Raw genomic sequence first — 22,749 nt, 5'->3', positions numbered from 1 at the left:
AACCCACAGTAGGTGCCACAGAAGTTGTTACATGAGATTACTCTTTTGCTGGAAAACACTACTGATATTTTTATATTTATTTGGATGCCGAAGATTGTAAGTCAACAAATTTCTTTAACATAGACAGGGATGTTCATTTTTTTCCTGTTTTCTGTGTCTGCAGGAGAAAGATGTGATGATTACACCAATGCCATTTGCAAGGCCACAGGACTTAGGCCCATCTATTGCTATTGTTACTAAAGTAAACCAAATTCAGGATCAGCTGCTGAAGAAACATGATATTGAGCTGTACATGCATCTGAATCGACTGGAAATCGCTCCACAGATTTATGGACTGTAAGTATTTGTTTCATCTTACTTAATTCCTTCTAGTTTTATTTCACTGTGAAGGGTGTTTGTGTCCTGAAGTTCAGAATTAGAGGAATGAGAGTAAAAAGTATTTAACTCTTAGACCTTATTTAATTGACAGCATTACAGTAAATGAAACCACACAGATGTATTTGTGACAATGATATTCCCTCTGCAGATCAAGTCCCAACAGTTATGTTCTGGAGAACTTGTAAAAGATTCCCATTGCAGTTATGAAGTACATATTCAATTGTGAATATTATCACATATTCTACCTGTGATTTTCTTGTAAGAAGTAGAGCGACATGAGACAAAGAATGGGAGAGGACAAAAATTGACAGCATTGAATAGTTTGCTTAATTTTGTCACCAATTTACTGTCAGCGAACTTTTCCCTGTTGCAGTAATGGAGGTTTGGATACTGGTAACGCAGGTTAAAAGTTGTGACATAGTGATGATAAAGTGTGTGTACACAGAGTTATCTCAGGTAGTCTTTGTTCCGTTAGAGTGGCTCAGGTCTTTTCAGCTAGCTTTATCCCATGTGACGCCATTCTAAGGGCCTTGTTAGGTCAGGTGTGACTTTAGAGGTGGCTTTGTCAATGTATGTTTTCAGTGCTGCATACAAACCACGTATGGCTGCTATTTTGGGGAATACAAAGCATACAACTTGCACAAACTACGAGGTATTGTCAATTGATTGTGATTTTGAGGAAGAATTTTGCCTCCACAACCTGGAATTATAGACAGATTATTCATTTTGATCATTCCTTAAGGTGCAAGTTATATTTATAGTTACCATGACAGAAAAGTAAACTTTTACTTATTCCAACTTCTTGCGATGACTTAAAATTAACATCATTTGCCTTAAATCACCAAAAAAAATAAATAAATAAAATAAAATCCATATGTAGGATGGAATTGCCAAATGTAATTGTGAATTACATTTAACAACTTGATAGAGAATGTGAAAAGGAAGAGAAAAGGAGTCTTATTGCAGAACATAACTGCAATACTTACAAATAAAGTCTAATTTGATGTTATCGTAAACTGAAATACTGCTGAGACATAATATGCCTTCAAGAGGAGAGTTGAACTGCAGATGAGTCACAGACTTATAGGGAGCATAGGAAGGCAAACGTAATTCTACAGAACTCACCTCAGTGGTTCTGATATCACTGAGCTACAGGGGGAAGAAGAATAAACTAAAGAAACCTGAGGTATTAAAAGCACAAAGAGGACAGTTTGTCGTATTAAAGTTTTTTGTTTGTTTATTTTTTGCATAATGTGAAGTTTTGGGTTTTCTTAGTATCTTTGCTAGTCTGGAAGAGAAAGCAGGCATTACTGATAAATTTCAGGATGGCAATGAGTAGGTGGGTGGTATAAATAACTAGGAAAACAAACAAAAAAAAAAAAACAGAGTTTATTTTTCTGAAAGCTTGTGAAAACACACAAAATAAGATAAACCTCAGAAATGCACAAACATATTTTGGGGCAAAAGTAATTTGTACTGTAAATATTCACTTCAGTTTAATATTTTGCCTTTCAGTAAGAGAAATAATTGAAAGAAAAAAAATAGACTTTAGCTCAAAAACGTGGCGTTACAATAGCAGCAGAACGATGCAGTCTGATGTGGCATAAGTAGAACTGAATCTGAATAAAGGAAATTGCAGTTAAGGGAATGAATTATGAGAGAGAGCTTCAGGCTGACTATCAGGAAAACCTTACTAACAGAGAACTGTTAGACTGTAAAATAATATTTCAAAATTAACAATGGAAAAAACATCAGAATATTTTAAACACAGCCTTTTGAAAAGCTCTCAGAAGTGGATAATGTTGTAAAGAACAAATCTGTGTTGGCAAAAAAAAGAAAGTAGGTTGCAAGTGAGGTCACATCCATCTCTGATTTCTGATTTAATACCGAGGACGGGAGAGAAAGAAAGAGCAAGGAGCTTGATTGTGTTGTATTATTCTCACCTTTAGTGTTGGCTAAGCTCTTCAGAATCATAATTCCCAGTAGTGAACTAGCTGACAGATTCGGATGCTGGATTTTTTCCTGCATTTAACATTTCTTAAACTATAAAAAGCATTTCTTAAACATAATAGATTACTATTAATCACTGTTTATAACTGAAGTGCAGAATTTGTGTGAGGTTTTTGTTGAAATGTATTGTTTTGCTGAAGTTTGTTGGATTTGCCAACAATGAATATTCATATGTAATCCTTCAATCACTCAAAAATACATGCAGGATAAAAGGAAGACTAAAAACTTCCTTCAAAAGATATTAATATGCTGCCGGAGAAGAGTATCGTCACAAAAGGCTTTCATTTAGTGGCAGTCTGCCCTAGCCGGAGCAAGTTATACAGTCTACTTATTTAAAAATGCAGTCATTTCTACTTTGCATCCTTTTATAGCCTTTTGTGGTAAGATAGAAATTCTTGCTTAATCTTTCTACTTTCATGAAGTTGATTTTAACCTTTAATTTTCACAAGAAGTCATTTCTTTATCAAACAATATGGGGACTGATTCTTCCGGGACATCATGTACCCCATTCTGTTCTGTAATTCCATGTTCAGAAATGGTCCTTTAAAATAAAGCGTAACTACCCACTTCTTGAAAATATGCTCATTTGCTAACAAGAGCAATTTTAACAGACGTTTCTGTACTTGGAGTATGACTCATTAAATATCATTACTGTTCAGTGGTGCAAAGGTGTGATGCCATTTCTATGGACAATACATGTTACCATATTACAGTGTTTGTTAGATCAGATAGTCCTCTGTAAACCATCATGTCATTAGTTTTTTTTTAAAGGAATGGCTGAGTAGCCTGAGTCTGTTCAGTCTGAAAAAAAAAAAAAAAAAAAAAAAAAAAAAAGACTGAGATGGGATCTGATAAATGGTTATAAATATCTAAAGGGAGGTGGGAGGCAAACAGATGAAGCCAGGTTCTTCTCAGTGGTGTGTAGAATAGGACAAGGGGCCTAAAACTTCAACACAAGAAATTCATACTAACATGTGGAAGAACTTCTACACAGTAAAGGTGATGGAGCACTGGAGCAGGTTTCCCAGTGATGTTGTGGAGTCTCCTTCTATGGAGATATTCAAGACCCGTCTGAACGCCTGCCTACCTGTGTGACCCATTGTGGGGTACCTTCTTTAGCAGGGAGTTGGACTCAATGATCTCTTGAGGTTCCTACCAAACCCTCTGATTCTGTGAAAAGGAAACTTCTCTAAAACTTCTTATTTTGTGAAGTTTTAGCTTATGAGAGTGTATTTCTTTATCTTCTGGAAGGCAGTATTGAGCAGGCTTCACATTATCTAGCTATCTCATATCCATGCTGAGCAGGAAGATAATCCTGATAGGTCTAGTGAGGTGCATTAGTGCCATATTTTTGTTCTTTGGTGCTGCAAGTTGATGTTACGTACAGTAGCCTTAAGACAGAAATTTTTGTAAGTAGAAATTTTGTGAGACAGCAGATTCATTCACTTGCAGTCAGCGACTGTATGTCCCAGTAATAATTATTCAGCTGCTATTAATATCAGCTAAAATGGAACCAGCAATACAGAGATAAAGACTTTTGTCCTATCATTCGTCAGTCATCTTTATTTGCCATGGAGTTTTTTGACCCTAAGATAATGTTTTGCAGAATAACATTGTTTAACGTTCCTGGTATCACTGCAAATTGCATGCAGTCTAACCGAACTATAATAATTATCTAATCACATCTAATTTTCTACTTTGTAAAGTAAAGTACAAGAATAGTTTGAAGGTAAAATTGAATTGATTACATTAACAGCTCACTAGCATGCTTTCTGATAATAAACTTCTTTCTAAATAAAAACAAAAAAAGCTGAAATTGAACAAAAAGATTAGATACTCTTCAGGGCTGACAGTTTCAATATTTAGTTTAATTACAAAATTAGATGAGTTAGAAAAGATTAATGTACTATATTATATGGTATTCTAATGTTAATTTCTTTGACCCTTACAACTAATTCATGTTAAAGTACAAAATAATTATTGCAACGCCATTCTGCAGTTTCTGCAGTGGGCAGTGTTTGCAGTGACAAATTAAGAAGGTCACCTTCCCAGAATGAGAGAGAACAAAGGTTGAAAAAGTCTTCATATATCCATATTTTTGGACATTTTCCTCCATTCTCAGTAATTTGTAGTGGAGGATTTCTTCTAGTTTTCATTTAAAAGATTAATCAATTGGGAGAGCCCCTCATAATATCATTATAACTGCTTTATGTTATGTACTGAGAGTTTCAAAGTGAATTATATTCATATTACATCAAATGAAATTCTCATAGAACTGCATGCAATAAATACAACCAGCTCATGTAAATATATGTGATATAGTTGTAAAGATATAACACACACAATGGTAATGACAAGGCATAAATATGAAGTGCTTTATTTAAGAACAAAAATTAACTGATGGCATAAACTCTCTAGCTTTTGCATCATAACTCTGATGGCAGATTATATGCTGATGGTTGAGGAAACTCTTTTAAGCACAAATCCATCAAACAAAAAAGCACTTACAGAAGTGAGTGTAAATATTTCATGATAGCTTAATCTCAGTACAAAAGAGGCCTGCTCAGAACATTCAGTGCCAATGACTTTGCCTCCCACTACCACTCTACTTTCCGACAATCAGTCAGATAGTCCAACTGCATGCTGCACTTTGAGATTCACTTTCAGCCCCTTAGGCTGATGCCACAATTATATTTCAGGAAGAAAACTATCTCATGAAGTGAAGGAAAAAAAAAGATGAAGAGAAGGTTACAAACCAAGTCACAAGGTACATTTGAAGCTAGCATTAGAAAGGTTATGTTATGGCAAAGTCAACAGCAGATGTGCTGCTCCACTATTACTATTCTTACTTGCTTTGCTGTGAGCACTGCTGTGGGGCATCCACCTGTTTTAGTTTCTCTCCCATGCCATTATGGATCCAGGCAGTATTCTTTTCTGTAACCATATTGGTCTCTGGAGGGAGAATTTAAAGGATTTAACCAATGCAGCAAAGAAACATAAATCATATTCATTGTTTCCAGAAAAAAAAAAACTGTCACCGCTCATCAGAATAAGAAAAATCTTCATGATCTCCAGATAAAGTTGAATTACCCATCTTTCTAAAAAAAAAAAAAAAAAAAAAAAAAAAAAAAAAAAAAAAAAAAAAAACCTTTTCAGATCATGCAGGAGGCCTGGATTTGTTTTGGACTCTCACACTTCGCACAGACAACAACAACATAAAAAAAGAAAGGAAAAAAAAGAAACAGAAATAATATATGGCATGGCCAAAACCAATTCCAGTTTCTCTGTGATTTTTAATCCAGCATCATCAATTAATTGGACAGTGATTACAATGAAACCAACCTTGATCTACTATGCCCGTAGCAAGAAAGCCACCAAAATCTGGCCTTGCTGTTAAAATAAATGAATGTTTCAGTATCCAGCGATGACTCAGGCTAAATAAAGACAAAGTCTTGATGAACAAAGGAATAATTGCCATTTAAGTTATGGGAAATTAATTGGGAAATTAATACTGGTTACTGGTAGTTCTGGTTGCTTTCTAGTTATTATATAGGTCACTCCAAAAGTAATGCCTCCTATTTGTTCCCATGGAAACTACAACAGATACAAAGAGGACAGTAACACTACTTAATAAAACAAATTCTCAGCTATGCAACACCATTTTCCAACGTAGTCATCACCATTAATTATGCATTTTTGCCAGCAATGGACAAGAGCCTGCATGCTGTGCTCATGAAAATCTGCAATGCTATCTGTAACGCAGCTCATCTTTCATGTAGCTGGCACCAGTGCTGAAACATACCACACACCACCTCACTGTGCTCATATCCCTTGTTTGGTCTCCATAAACATCCAACAAGAATAAATGAATGTCTATGGCTGCCATTTTTCCTTCGTCAAGGAATTCAGTTGTACACCTCTGCTTCATCTGCACTTCCTTGTCAGGTGTCATTTTGTCAGAGTGCCTCTCTTCTACAGTCTGTCACAGCAACAAAATGTAAGGGAATATTGTCAGGAAGATTTAATGTCATAAATGTGCTAGTCTGTCTGTCAGTAGGATGCTTGAAAGGGTTTAATGTCAGGCAAAATCTTTTTTTAAGAAAGGTTACAATCCAGTGTTGGTTGCACATATTTAAAAAAGATACAGTCTACTGGATTTTTAAATAAAATGTTTGGGAACTGACACAGTGGTCTGAAGACTTTACTATGATTTTTTATCTCGTGTAGTGAAGTAAGCATTGTAAGAAGAAAACGCTTAAGTTGAAAATAAAGTGACAGAGGAAAACAAATCTGAAGCTATTTTAGAAAGTCTCAGTATTATTATTTTCATGTAGACAGGAGTTGCCTCACCTGTTGTTGATATATCAGTTGTGTTGTAATGGTTTACTAACTCTCAAAGGGTTCGCTTTATGCAAGTAAATTCTGGGCAATTCTCCACATGTCAAGGTAGATATCTGACTTTCAGGAAACAAGAAAATGATGTGTACGTCTAGGTGTTGCTTTTCTTCTGTTTTAAAACGTGACTACCCATTTTTTTGCTTTCTTATATGACAGATAACTGTTTCTCATATTTTTATCATTGCTCTTTTGAGTCACTTGCCTTTTCCATTCCTGTTGAATATTAGGTTGAAAATTATAGTGCTGAGTTTTTGGTTTTATCCTTTTTCCCCATTCTCACGAGTAGTACTATAGATTTACTTTAGACTTAGCATTTGAACATACACATAATGTGAATGCCCACTCTATAAACAGAATGAGGGATTGGCTGAGGTGTCAAAAGTGTTCATCTGAGTTTTAGTCTCTTGCTACCTAATTATGTGCTGAGAGGATAATGAGTAGTACTGGATGGCTGTGAGGATAGAATGCAGATTTGTCATTATGTTGTTCCTTGATGCAGGTGATGTGCTTCTCATATGAAGCACTGGGAAAGAAACAAGCAAGAGGGCCTCCATTTTTACTTTCATCACACACCCATAAAAAATCAGGTCACGTATTACATAAGTCAGCTTACAGACCAGTGGATATGAATAGAGTATCTTCTGAAGCCTGTGATGAAATCAGGAGAAATATACAAAGGTGTTTGGGAGTCTGCCTTTGTCTTTTTTAGTCAATAGCTATAAAGCAGAAATTTCAGGTACCCTGTATCAAGTATGGACTTCTCCTTTTCTTTCCTTATACCTAAATCACATCAGCAATTCAAGTTAATCAGTGCTGTTTAATTTAGTGCATCATTTTGTTTCTTTCAAGGACACAAATCTTACTCACAGGTAATGGAACAGAGGTTAAGTAGCTGTTGCAGGAAACAATTACCTCAAGTGTATGCCTAGAAATGGTATTAAGCTAACATGTCCATGTTAACTTGGTATTAGCAGGGAAGAAGCAGCAGTTTGGACTTAAACATTTGCTAACAACCAGAACCTTTTCCATAGAGTCCATTCTGTGGATAATTCGTGGTTTGGTTTACCAGTGCTTCACTCTAGCTGCTAATTCATAACCATTCTACTGGATTCAAGTTAGAATGGACACGCATACATATGTTACCAGTTTATCCTTTATTTTCCTGTGAAGATGTTATTACAGCTGATAATAAAATGAATAGAACCATGTGCACCATACAGGAAGGGAAGATCATCTTGTCATCAGTCTTTAAGATGAAAGCTGATACTGAAGAGTCTTGATGAACTAAAGACTAGTGCACAGAGAAAAGAGATATACAAGGATTCTACTAGAATGCAGAAAAAAGCCTCATCATCAGTAATGTCAAGACACTGTTGACACAATTTGTCGACAATTTTAAATTGTAAAATTTAAAAACTATACTTTGTTCTTTAAGAACACCTGGGATCAAGTGGATGGTGCAGATACGAGGAATTTCAATACACATCTTTGAGAAAATGATCATGAAATACTTAAATGCACAACATAGGCCTGTTGGAAGCACAGGAGTTAGATTTCATTTGAAAAAACAAACAAAAAGAAACATTTTTGAATAGTTTTTTTTTTTCTTCCACGTTGGAACAAACTAAACCATTTTTTCTTTTCATGGAAGAATGGGGAGAGGAATGACAGAGAAGTGCATTTGGGAAAAAAGTGATAGGGCACTGCCTGAAGATATGGAATGACTACTTCAGGGATGGGATGGTCTTCAGTGTATCTCCTTTGACCTAGGAGGCCATATTGGTATGCAGGCTTTTCTTGGTCATTTTCATCCAAGTCTTTAGTTTTAATGGAAAAATATATCCTGAAAATTCCATGAAAATGTTATCAAAAATTAATGAAACCATAATTTTGTAGTAATACAGCCAATCTGCATTTTCTCTAGAAGCCTGATTGCCAAGTGGAATACAGATAACCTGGGGGGGGGGACGGGAAGGGACTGTGGGAAGGGGAAGGCTATACAAATTCAGTAATTAAGAAGAATGCTATTTTTTTGCTTTTTCTCCCCACTAAAGTTGTAGTTTTCCAACTAACCAAGTCAGCCTGTCTGTTTGTTCTGCCTGTGAACCGACAATAGTCCTTGAGCAGTGATTTCTATCCCTATGGACAATTTACTTTCTCCTTCTAGTCTAACCCAATGTTATAGGCTGATATGAGGGATCTGAATCAAAAAAAGAGATGAGGGAAATTGAAAGAATTCAACATGGAACCTATATAAGATGGATTTTTTTATTCTGAGTCTTCTCTGACATACTTATTTTACAGGAGTTCTTGACTGGGGTAACATATGTCTGTGTTTGAAATGTGTTCAATCTAAAAAGGTCCTGCTCTGAAAGTAATACCATAAGCTGTCATAAATTCTAAAATGAGCAAACTCAAAACTCCATGACCTCATGAACCTCTTTCCAGCATCTGCTTTAGTTGTAGAAGCTTTAGCAATTTTAAAACAAAAAAAATCCTTGCTCCAAATACGTGCATGCCTTGAGTATCTTTTAAGGTTTCAACGTGCCAATCTGTTTTGGAGCAAGAACTTTTGAAAGTATCCTATAAAATATTAAAGCAGGCCAGCTATATCTGAAGAATAAAATCCATTAACACAGGTTACGGGAACAGGTTGTTCAGGAGCACTGCTGTTAATTAGGGAGCACAATTTTGTATAACTTTTGCATTTTATATGAATTGACAATCCTTACTCTAGGTAAAGGGTGAGAAATGATGTTGGGTAAAATTTCTAAAAACAGTGTTATGTTACCATACTAACACCATAAAGATCATCACAATGTTTCAACACATCACATACTGAATGTGATGGCATGAGGCCTTAAATGAAATGGTTGAGTTATATAACTTAGCATAAACATCCCAAAATTTCAGACATCTATTTACAGTCCTTAGTTGTTTACAGATTACACTGAAAAACTCTATGTGAGCTGTTAGATTTTAAGCTTAGGCCTTCCAGATTATTCCTATTCTCCAAACAGGTACATGTGTCAGTGCAAGGCAAGATTCACAGTGTTAAATAGAGGTATATAGGATAACTCAAATCAAGCCATTTTGCCCATTGTCTTTCTTACCTCTGTGCAAAATTGCAATAGTAATCAGACAACAGAAGAAAAGAATTCCCATAGTTTGCAACATTTCAACATAGATATACACAGAAACATAAATAAGGACACATTTATATGTGTATAGACTGAACAGAAGAAAAAACAATAGCTGTGATCTTAACAATTCTATATATTAGTATTAACGGTTTGACATGTTACTATATAGAAAACTTGTTTAAAATAATCAAAATATTTTCTTTTTCTTTTTTTCAGTAACTATAATCAGAAAAACCTTTTTTAACAGTGTACTCACATATCCAACCAAAATAGTTAGCAATACATCTTGCTTTACTGTACGTCTGAGCTCTAGGAGTTTCCCACTGAAATACATCCTCTGATTTATCTTCTGTCTAAACTACTTTTTACATTATGACTGTGCTGCAGTCTTTGATATTCCCTGTGACATCATGAGACAGCTGTGTTACATTGTGTTTAAGCAGCACTGAACCTTTAAACTTTAAACGAATATTTTTCTTCTTGGAGGTATAAATAGAATATGTAATAAGCATCTGTGGGATATGCAATTAATGTCACTTGTGAGGAGAGGCCTTCATGATGCACTTGGGTTTCGGCGCTCTTAAATTACGAGCTCTCTACTACACTCATGGGATAAATTCCATATCCCCCAGATGCTTATTATGTATCTTCCATGTCCCTTAATTCCTATGAGCTGGATTAGAAGTTGTTTTGATGTTGAGGTTTATGGTAATTTAACTGGGGTGTTTCTTGGTTATCAATAAATAAACTTCAAAAGTTTAGTAATTTATTATCTTTCCTAGCAGTTCCAATGTGGATAACTGTAACAATTTACATGAAATGCTAGTTAGATGTTCTGAAAACTTTGGTCAGCTGTGCACATTAGTGTATCCATATCTACATTTTTAAAAACGTGCAAATATATAAAAGTGAAAGATTTCATGAGGAAAGAATGAGTTGAAGTGCGAGGTTTGAGGGTAACCAAGATGGGATTTTCTTTTGCTTCCAAAAATCTTCCAAAGAACTACTTGCCTAGAGAATAAATATTCAGTTGCTCAATTATGATATTATTAATGTTCTAGTCACAATCATTATCGGGAGAGTTTGTCAAACTGGTACAGAATGGCCTAGATTAGTTATCAACTCAAGAGCAAATAAGATTTTTAAAAGACTCAATAAAGTCCAGTGATTAATAGTTATATATTCTGATTCATGCCTATCCCATTTTATCTAATTTAATAGAAGTCTAAAATGATGATTAATCCTTTCACACCAGCAGTTGCTGGTACATCCATTACATGTCCAATCTGAATTCCTCTGCCAAGGAGTTAACTACTATTTTGAACTTGGTGTGAAAAATATCATTATAAATTTCATTAACCTGATCATCAAATTTAAAAAAGTCAACTCATAAAATCCATTACTACATATCATGCATCGAAGATTAAAAACTGGTCCTCAGTGGGCAGGAATAGCCAGGATTTAATTCCCATAGCATATGTTTAAAGTGCTCATATGACATTATTGTATCTGTAATTATCAGAATTTTATGTTTATTAACCCAAGTGAATTAAGAGTCTTGTTTTGAGTAAAATTTAGCATACATGTTAAACTGACCATTAATTCTGAGCAAATCAATGTATATGTATTTACAACAAATTAAAGATATTTGTTTAGGATATTGTAATAACTTGAGCATTTAGAGAATTGTGTTCCTGTAATTTTTTCTTCTTCAATGAAATAATTTACTTCTTTAGTGTTTCCAGTTGGCTACCTTGGTGTAAATTCCCATGCCTGACATAGATTTAAATCTTCTGGGGGAAACTTGAAATATTTCATGTTTGCAGTATATCTCAACTACAAGTAAGTCTTCATCTTCAATTAGTTGTTTTTTTTCCAAGTAGGTAATAAAGCGCTGTTCTTCACTGCTGCTTGGCCCTCTCTCAGAGAGTCTTCACAATGCTGTGCATTAAATATGCCCGAGGAGAGAAATAGGCACAGAAATTCACTCCTGTCCAGAGTTCTGAATAGGTTTGTTAGTAGAAGGGCATGATAGAAATTCAGTTAATGCATGAAAGATATGAGACCTGAGTTAAACAGTTTAGAAAAAAAGCTAAAAGTAAAAAACAGAAGAATGTTATGAAAGCCTTTGTAGATGTCACCTGTGACCTAGATGCAAGTTCTTCAAAAATAACCTACTGCAAAGTTCAACTCATCAATATAATTCAAATTCAGTTATATCCATAGCATTCATAACTCCTCAGTTTCAACCAGTGGAATGCACTGCTTAAAAATGTGGTTGGACTTCCCTGTCTGGCTCCACCTCTATGGGAATCTCAGACTTTCTACCCACGTAGTCTGTCTCTTCCTTTTCCTACCACAATACTTGTAGACAGGGACATGAGCATCCAGTGGGAGAAACAAAACAAATGGCAACATTTCCAGTTTGCCATCTTGTTTGGATAGGAAATTGTCACTGAAAGAAAAATGCTTGTAAAATACTGTGCATAATATACTGCAGAAGAAAATTAGGAGGTATGTAGTTGGGACACAGAGCTTTTAAGCAGATGTTTAAAAACTCAGTTTTTTAACACACAGCTGCAAAATGCAGTCTCTTACTTAACAGTAGGGATAAAAGTCACCTGGTTTGCTCATCACCAAATCTATCTCATGTGTGAAATATCTACTTGGAGAGAGCTTGAATGTTTTCATGACATGGTTGTTATGCACTTGTCAGTAGAAATGCCTGGTGCTGTCCTCTGGTCCACATCTGACACAACCTTACGCACTTTATTGGAGAGGAGAAACAGGAACTATGCAGAATCATTATTTTTATTATTATTATTATTTAGCACTTCTCAGAAACATAGAAAGTTTTTGGAACAAATACAAAAATGTGTCTCCCTCCAAAAGAGCTTTTTGACTCCATGATACGATTAAGCTCCAACACTGCAGGTGCTGAACCAACTCTGGCCTCCGCTGTCTGTACTGGGCACAGATGTAACTTCAGATATTTAGAACTGTTACAGCTGTCCCTGCACACTGCAGGAAGACATGCAGCTTTACTGCTTGGTTTAGTTTCACTTTACATATCCTTTCATGACCTGTCCCAATCATTGTGCCTATTCCACTTGTTCTCTGGAAAGAAAACAGTGAGGTCAGAAGGCGCAGAGACCCCTTTTCACCCCCAACCTACCTGCCTGATGAAGCACCTTTTTACAGACACCTACCATCACATCTACTGCTCATCATAGCAGTACAGAAGTGTTTCAAAACAGCCATGAGATTTCTGAGAGGTCTTTGTTACATATTTGGATTTATGGGGCATTGGATTTGGAAACACATATTTGCGCTGTATATGTTTCTGTTGTCTTAGGATAAAGAAAGGAGGAGGGCGCCCATATGATTTTATTGTTGGATGGACCAAAACTTCTTTCTAAGGTTCACCTTCAAATCAAAAAAGTTTGTCCATTGTAAAATCCTTGCCTTTGCAACCTTGTTGATTGAATTATCTTTGATCTATTTTTTGATGTTGTCTTTGATCTAAATTATCTTTTGATCTATTAAATGCCAGGCTTAGAGCAGCTCTTTCTTCTAACAAATGTTTTAAATGTCTGCAGTACCTCACATAAACTCCACCACCCTGAGTAAAAAAAAATCTCCATAGAGGTTGCAGGTAAATGGATATGAAGAAGTAGCATCTCCCAAGAATTCATCTCTGTGTTCTCTGTGGACTTTAATAACACCCAGCAATGTTTCATGGGATCCTAATAGATTTTGTAACTTGTTTAAGTGTTTGAACATTACAGAAAATTACTTTCTCTAGTTAGAAAAATGTTTAGGGACTGTTAAACACACATTGAGTGAAGATTTGGGTCAAGGAGGGGAGGAGAATGAGGGAGAAATGAGATATAGGGGAAGGCCTATGTGTGAGGCCAGAACTGCTGAATCTGGAGAATATAAGTTGTATTTCCAGCATAGTTCAGACATTAAATAATGCTGGAGGTGTCCAGTTGCAGCACTTACATGGTTGAAGGAGTGAAATTAATACCCAATTTTAAGCCAGAACATAGATGTTGTATTTATGTTAAATAGGTAAGAAGTAGCCTTAAACACATATTACCTTGTTCTTTGTGTATGTGCAGGTGTGGGTGAAACATTACAAAAGCACATACTATTTAAAATATATATATATACTTCTTTAGCTGACTCCTTGGTAACATACTGGTGGAGGTAAAGAAAATAAAGATGTGGTTTAACCTATTTTGGTGTGCGTGTGAGGGAGGAAAGAAGGTTCTTCCTTTTTTCCCTGTTTCCTTCAGTTATAAAAATTACACTGATTACACATCATAAAGCCTATCTGTAATAAAACGCATCAGCTGGCCAAGGTTTTCATCGCTCACTCAATAATCCATTAATACAGCAACGCTGCCCAGGCATCTTTATAATACCAACTCGGAGGTAATTTTAATCAGCTAGACCAGCTGGTATTTAACAGCAGCTGCTGGAGATGCCACAAATATACTCAATAGCTGACATCTTTATTTGCAGTTTTTCAAGGGGAGAAGAGATCCTCCTGTGGTTACTTATATTAAGCTTTTTTTATTTATTTATTATTACATATATAAGTGTTGGTACTGGAGGATAATACCTGAATAAAAGAGCGAACAGATTTAATTTAAAAAAAAAAAATACTTTTGGAATCAGAGGGCTTTTTCATGAAATCTTCATAAATGAACAGAAAAAATAGAGTAGATGCTGGCTTTGTTGGAGTTTAGAACCTTTTCCTGGTACATTTACACTAAGCTCAGGCATTGCTCACAGCATAAAATGTGCTCTGTGGTGCTGCATTGCCCTGCCTTACTGAAGCTTTCCTGTCTCTCTACACTGTGAATACATGAAAAATAGTGCTTTTGATAGAATAAAGTGATTCCTGCTCACATATGTTCAATTTCAACTGACATGAGCTTCTTTTGTCCTCAGTTTTGGTTTAGAGTGTATGCAGGAGTATATATGTGTATATATCTATGCTTAAGTACATGGATGTCTGTGTATAAATAATACACAGTATGTTTATTTGTACTTCTCATCTCTTATAAAGATGAGTAAAGTGCCTCTTTCTGCAGCAGTTAATGTGGAATACTATTTCTCCCTGGGTTGAGGGGGGACTAGCAGAGGCAACACGAAGTTAACAGTCACAAACACATTATAAATAAAAATTTAATTACACTTGGGGGAGCTTGGCTTACAAAGCTCACAGATCCATAATGGAGCTTTCTGATAATAAAGGCCTGATCTGTTTGTTAAACTACAATATCCCTGTCCTTCTGTATCTCTTCTTTTGTATCAAACTTCAATTTCTGCATTGATTACCAATTGCAAAAAGGACTGACTTCACTGGTAAACTGTGTTTTTTTCTGTCAGATACCAAATGCTATCTTTCTTTATTAAGTGACTAGTTATAACTCTTAGGTGGGGGGGGGGGGGGGGGGGGGTGCAATAAGAAGTGTGAGTATATCTATTTTAGTTGACTATAAAATGGCAGAGTGGATGAAGATGCATTTCAAACCAATTTGACTTGATGGAGATAGGCTTTTGTTAATGTATGAACAAATTCTAATGTAGCAGCTTCTTTCTTATGAAGATAGCAGTCGTGAATGTGGAAGAAAATGCACTCTTATTAAACTTGTTAAAGATGTAAGTGCTTCTTGAACAGTAAAATGAAAAGTACTAAACAGTTTTATTTTTTTTCTTTCTTTTAGACTCAGAATCTCATAGGTGAGCATAGGGAGACAAAAGAAAAGAACTTGAATACATGATATAAATCCTTAAAAAAATTAGAGGTTATACTAGTCATTTGTAGATAACTCATTTATTAGTCTCAGTGAGGTACTTCTCAAATACGGATGTGTCTGAGACTGTGACTGACTACTTCAACTTAAAATCCAGCAGTAGAATGAATTACTGCTGTTGTGATTTGACTAAAAAATACTTAGCAAGCATGTTTTCTCTTATTTGTTCTGAAAACAGTCTGTTTAAGTTTGTTTAGTGTGTTTGACAACAGACAGTTTGATATATTGCCGGGCACAGCGGTAGGTTGGACTTGAGTAGTATTAGCTTTCAGTGTTTTGATTAATGGTAATCGTTTCAATGAAAAGCCATGTTTTACATACATCTCGTAGTTCTGAAAAACAGAAGTCAACTTGCAAGATCTGTAATTACTGTTCTGAGTTAGCATATAAAAAAAGCTTCAAGAGCATGCAGGCATATCACAGTAGGGCTTTTGTACGTCTGTTTATTTTGTATTGTATCACATTTTGCATTTTGTAGCTTTTAAACAGTAATTTTTGTCTAAGAAAATAAATCTTAGTTTTCATCTCTTGCTGCAGTGTGTTTAAGACATACTTCTGAATTCCACATTGTAATTCAAATCTTAGGATGGTGAAAATTTTTCTTTCCAATCATCAATAACAATAACAGAAGGTCAACTTGGAGACTCCCCTGTCTCCTCTTATTTCAACAGTCCTACAGGGAAGAAAAGATATATCTGTACACCTTGAAAGACTGTTTTCTTTAGTTGGAAAAACATTTACTTACCTACCACCCTCAGATTGTATTTCTAGTTTTCTTAAGATACTTTTTTGTCTGAGAAATGAATATTTCATTTTCGGTATATAGTCAGGAAAAGGGGAAAAACTGATTATTTTTGTATTTAGGTAAATAAAAGATTGTAATGATATGTTTAGATGTAAGGCATATAGTACAGGATGTCAACTATTATTACTAATGCCATCTTTCATTTATATAGTACTTTCATCCTAAAAGACTCTAGTTTCTAGAAAATGTAGATTTAAGCCAAAAACACAATTAAAAATATATCTCCTTGTCCCTGCGTGTTAGCTTCAAAGTACTGTGTGTCACTTTAACAGACAGTACCAAAATATCTTTCTTCTGCTTTGCAGATGCAAAAATGTACCATGAAATGAGTATTCTGAAAATACTGTTAGACCATCTCTAGAAGAAGAGAAAATTGGTTTTATAGGTTCTTCATTTTATGGCATGCTTTCTTCTCAGATTTTAATATTTTGCAGCACGTTCTGAAAGAAGAAATGAATAGATAGTGCTTTTCTACATCTGAAACATGAAGGGGCATCACAACCTACCTGAATTGTTCCCTAGGCAGTGTTAAAAAGGAAGCAGTAATATCTAAATTGTAGAGGGAGGCAACTAGATTTCTAAGTGTGGCGCCAATGTTTGTAGTCAACAGTGAGACATAAAAAAAATTGTAGCCCGTGTTGATAACAGCAGGGTTTGAGGCTTGTATTATTAGAGCTCGCCTAAAAGTATTAACACACAACTCATGTATAGCCTTTGTATAAGCTATGTTCTATTATATATTTTGGGGGGAGATAAAAATCTGTAAAGCATGAAATTGTGGTGTTTCAAAACGATTATTTCTAAAAGTGAATTATCTCATCTCATAGTAGTACTAGCTTGGATTTCCATGTTAGACGTCAGGTGGTTTATTTCTGAGCAAAATACAAATTAATAAGTGTACATTTTAATACTTACCTAAACCAGTGACAAGAAAATAAATACTACTTTTTATTTACCTTGCAGTTAACAACCATGTGTCATTGTGGCATCTTTTATTGAAAGGAACTTTATTTAAGTAGCATAAACTTGTTGGATGGGCTTCAATTAAATGATGATTTGTTAATGCAAATGTGTAGCGAATGACTGGTAGTACATCTGTCTCTTCATCCATAGGCCATTACTGTGCAGCATTAGCACATGATTGTAAAAAACTGGAAATCATTATATGCAGGTAGTACACATTCAATCAATTCTGACCTTATGTCTCCGACGAAATAAAAAAAAAAAAAAAAAAAAAAAAGTATGCAATGTAAATGATATTTAATCTGAACACACACACAAAAAAAAGAGAGAGAGAGAATCCTCGAATATCTGTGATTCAAGCTGTTAGATGATGTGAGGTGACTGCTGTTTGGGATTGATTGTTATTGGTGGCCCCACTGGGGAACAGCCAGCACATTAATCCTGTGTTACTCCTCCCTCATGCTCCTCCAATCCAAACAGTATTTTTGTTTGTATTAGGAAATAAATACTGCTCTGTTTATTTTAAAATTCCTCTCTTTTGGAGATTGAAAGAAAAAAGCTCTGTGTTGATGACCAGTGTTAACCAGTTAAGCAGGCAGTGACAATTAATACAACAAAAAATTGTACAATTAGCTTCAGCTCCATAAGTGTCTAATGAGCCATTTGTCAGTCTTTTGGTGAAATAAACTACTCTATCTTAATTCTCCACTCTTGCAGCAAATAAATAGAAGTTATGAAACACCCGGGCACCAATAAAATTTAATTTATTTTGCAGGGCATGGCAGAACTCCTTACATATCTAAAATGAGCATGTTATTTACAAACGACTTGTGATACTCATATAAAAAAAAAAAAAAAAAAGGATTTCATTCTGCAGTAGATATGTTTCCTTCCTGATTTGTTCAATCATTTAAATATATAATTGCTCCTAAAGGCATGTGAGTTAAAATGACTTCTCCTGATGTGATTAACTCATAAAGCCAAAAAGAGGCTCAGAAAGGAACCTGTGAAATGTTGGGGATCAGCAGTTTGCTACATGAAACATTGCAATCATTAGGAAAGCCAAAATATTTCCATTTCTGTTCCATTCCTGCCCTTCCTGGACTTTTCAGATGTATGGATACCATGTCATAAAAAAATCACCACAGTGGCAATTGCTGTCTAAATACTTCAGTTGTTTTTAATGAAGAAAGGGGCCTCAGGAAGGCTATCTACAAAGCTGTGAAGAGCAGAGTTATTCTGCTTTTCTTCCCCATTCAGATAGACTTTCTAATAGAAATTGGTGTGAATATTTCAGGCCACCTAAGTCTTTTTCACTTGTAATTTTAAAAGAAGGTTGTCTACGATTTAGTTCAGGTGTGTGATGTCTTTCTGACCTTCTTGCTATGCCATTTTAAAACTGTTGATCAGTAAGTATTTTAACAAAAGACATAAAAAAGAGAGTAGACCAGAACATGACCTGTAAATAGAGCTCTGTTACTCAGTTTCAGAGGGAGGGAATTTTCTGAACAGCATAATCTGCAGGGAGACAACTCTTACTGAGAGGCCAGGGAGGTGGACCAAGATGACTGTTGTGTGAATAGAAGAGGAGAGAATCGGGAGGGAATATCAGTGTGAATGGAGGTGGGATTTACTTAATGGAACCAAGCCTAAAGAAAGCCTGAGATGTTTTTGGCAGATTGAAGTATATGAGTAGATACATACGTATAGCCAGCTCCATTGCTTCCAGGTGGAGTTGTTTTGCACATAGGAAAGCAATTAGTTTGGGAGTATAGAAAAGTGATTAGAGAAATCCATACAGAAACTTTCAAAGCTACATATAATGTTTAGATACAGTTGTCATTTCAAGATGAAACAGTGGTGGATTTCTGTACTCATTTTTATGAAGATAACAAGCAAGGTTCAGAGAAATGCTGAATAAAAAGAATCATGACTAAAGAAAAGTAATCCCAGAAAACTGGGTAGTTTTAATTCAGATAGACACTAAATTGTTAATAGAAGGCCCACTGTACAAAAATGGGGCAGACCATTCAAGAATTTGCTGTAAGTTAGAAGTCAGCATTTCTGTGGGATTAGTTAAAGTAACCGAAAAGGTTTTTGCACAAGAGGAGTGTGAGAAAGCTGTCCTTGGGACAAATAAAATGTTTAATTTCTATTTTATAGAGGTGATTTAACAGATCATTTGTATCCCCAAACATTTTTGAACTAATCTAAGAGATTTATTCTGAAGATAGGCTTAGATGAAAAGAAGAAACCTGAATTTGTTGGTTGTTCACTTTAGTGACGTCTCCAGGTCCTCCACAGAGCTCATCTTCATCGTGTCGTCCTCTAATCTGTATTGATACATGCCATTATTCCTTACCAAATGCAAAACTCTACACTTGCTCTTCTTAAACTCATCAGGTTCCTCCCTGCCCAGCTCTCCAGTCCATTCAAGTCTTGTTGAATGGTAGTATGGCCTTCCAGTGTGTCAGCCAATCCTCACAACTTTGCATCATCAGCAAATTTGCCAAGGGTGGACTCAGTCCATTCATCAAGGTCATTTATGACAGTGTTGAACAAGACCAGGCCCAGCACCAACCTCTGGAAAGCACCAGTTGTTATAGGCCTCCAGCCAGACTCTGCACCACTGATGACAATCCTCTGAGCTCTGTCAGTCAGACAGTTCCTAGTCCACCCCACCATCCAGTCATCTATCCTGCACTTTGTAATTTTCATTGCAAGAATGTTGTGGGAGATGTTGTCAAACACCTTTCTGTAGTGAAAGTACACAGCATCCACTGCTCTCCCCCATTTAGCCATCCTGTGATGACATCATAGAAGGCTACAAGCTTCGTCAAGCATGATTGCTCCTTGGTGAAACTATGTTGACTACTCCTGATAACCTTCTCTTCCAATTGCTTGGAGATGGCATCCAAAACAAGTTGTTCCATCACCTTTCCAGGGGTAGAAGTGAGACTGAGTGGCCTGTAGTTTCCCAGTAGGACCTGATAAATACGTATATGGTGTTTGTAGGACCCACCTGGTGCAAACGTTGTGATATTCCAGAATTGCCACCATTGTTTCCAAAACACTGAAGCTGATATTCAGCTCTTTGTGCAGTTCCCTGGTCATAGTCTGCCAACTTGCGTGGATGAGCTGATCGAGACACTCTTCATTTTGTGGCGTGACATCTGTGCACGGCCATCTGTGCGTTGTCGTTCATGTCATTGTCCCACCGCTGAGAAGCACCACCCACCGCCTCACTGTACTCACATCCACTAATTGATCTCCATAATGTTCAGCAAGAATCAACGAATGTCAATGGGTGCTATTTTTTCTGCATGGAGGATTTCAGTTACGTCCCTTTGCTTCATACACACTTCTGTGTCAGAAACCATTCTGTGAGATTGACCCACTGCTGCCATCTCTCACACAACAATGTGAAATGGAATATTGGTGGGAAGGTTCTACCTCTATTGCTATACCACCAGTATCCACCTCTGATGTTCTGGGCCAATGTAATAAAAGAGAAGGCATTACTTTCAGAGCAGCCCTTATATATTTACTCTTGTGAAGTTTTCCTTAAAACTGTTAGAAAATTTTCCCTTCTGCTTAATTCCCTCATTATATAGGTTACTTTCATAGCAATAGTTAGCAAATTGTTCTGGAACTTTAAATGAATGCTGCAACTAGCATTAAGTGAATATCAGACAGCTGTTGTGTATTTGCAGAATAATATAAAGTAAGATGATATAAAATAAAAAATCAAATGAAATATATATTTAAAGATATTTTATCTTGATATTTATATAAGACAAATTCTACCAAATTCTACCAACCATCACTCCTTGAATAGACTCAAAGAAGGACCAATCCCATTATTCTTGTAAGCTCTTAAAATTTACAGGTTATTGACATTTAGAAAACTATGTCTGGTGAATTTTTACAGATGCTTAAAATGTGAAAAACTGAAAAATGATTTGATATCTTTATTAATATAATGTCACTAGGTGACAAGATTAGTGATATTTGTCCACCAACTAGATGGTAAAATACAGATTGATAGAACAGGAGAAATAGTGATGTTTCTGCTTTCGAAGGGGTCTGACAGTGAATTGAAAGCGAGTTAATGTCTAGGAGCAACTAAATTGATAAGCTGTGTGAAGGACATGATTATCAGACTTCCAGTATTTCCAGAAGAGGTAGAAAAGTGTTAATGTCATTGTAATAAGTACTTTTAAGATCTAATCTGAAGTGCCTATGCATTTCTGGTTAACTGTTCAAGGAAGATCAACCCAAACTGCTTAAGTACAGCTGCTGGCTCTGAGCTTTCCCTTTCTTCTGAACAGCATCAATTTACAAGAGGAGCTTAAGAGAGTTTGACATACGTAGCCAATTGCAGCAGGTGAGAGGACATGATTGGTCTTTAGAAATGTGTCAGGGAATAAATGCAGAGTAAGAAAGCTGGACAGCATTACCAAAAGTAAAATGATGGAAACAGCATCAGATGTATATATTGAATATCTGAAGATTGGTAAGTCTTTTAGGAGTGAGGTTTATGCCTGTGTGATGACAAGCATAAGAGGAACAAGAAATGTCATTACAGGATCAGTCTTAATAAAGACCAACCCTATAACACACTGAGCCACAACCACAGGGAAGTAGACAAAGTGAGATGGATCTATCTTGCAATCCTGAAAGGTCTGTCTGTGGATCTTTGTGTTTGTCTCCTAATCACAGATGTCCAGGTTTAATCCATATGTGGCATTTTCAACTGGTAGTCTTATAAAAGGATCTTAATGTTTATATCTGCATGTTGTAGCATTTGCTTTGTGATGGTTTTTTTCTTAGAAGTTCAAGACATTCTGTATTGGTTACACATAAAGCTTTTTCTATTAGTTTGACAGGTATTACTACTGGTGTTTTCCCCAGAAAAATTCCTTCACTGTGGAAAACTACAGTTTTACAGTTCTGAATGATAAGATTATACTTATTATTTACACTTTAGTCAGAAACGGGCCTGTATTGTGTGAAGTGCTTATTTTCAAGAATTCCCACAGTATTTGGGAGCTTTTTGTGTTTTCCTTTCCAGAAGCAGTAAAGTTATGGGGTTAAAAGATCACAGTAAATCTGTGCTAAGGCATCTGTGAAAACTTTCTAGCAGAGCCTAATAAAGCCCTGCCCCATTTGTGACATACCAAATCACATTCTCCTTGCCTGGTCTGACAACCACAGCTCT

General features: G+C 35.8%; 1 protein-coding gene across 4 annotated transcripts in view; it reads left to right on the top strand.

Annotated features, from left to right (window-relative positions):
• TBC1D5 (TBC1 domain family member 5) overlaps positions 1-22,749 on the top strand; it is a 293,172-nt gene that overhangs the window by 180,245 nt on the left and 90,178 nt on the right. For all 4 annotated transcript variants that reach the window (XM_072328750.1, XM_072328747.1, XM_072328749.1 and 1 more), the window contains exon 14: positions 164-336. In XM_072328750.1, coding sequence (XP_072184851.1) covers positions 164-336 — 173 coding nt within the window. The remainder of the gene's footprint in view (positions 1-163; positions 337-22,749) is intronic.

Source organism: Excalfactoria chinensis, chromosome 2, assembly GCF_039878825.1.
Source record: "Excalfactoria chinensis isolate bCotChi1 chromosome 2, bCotChi1.hap2, whole genome shotgun sequence".
Classification (NCBI taxonomy): domain Eukaryota; kingdom Metazoa; phylum Chordata; class Aves; order Galliformes; family Phasianidae; genus Excalfactoria; species Excalfactoria chinensis.
Note: the sequence above shows the minus strand (reverse complement) of the source record. Positions and strands in the feature narration are given on the sequence as shown.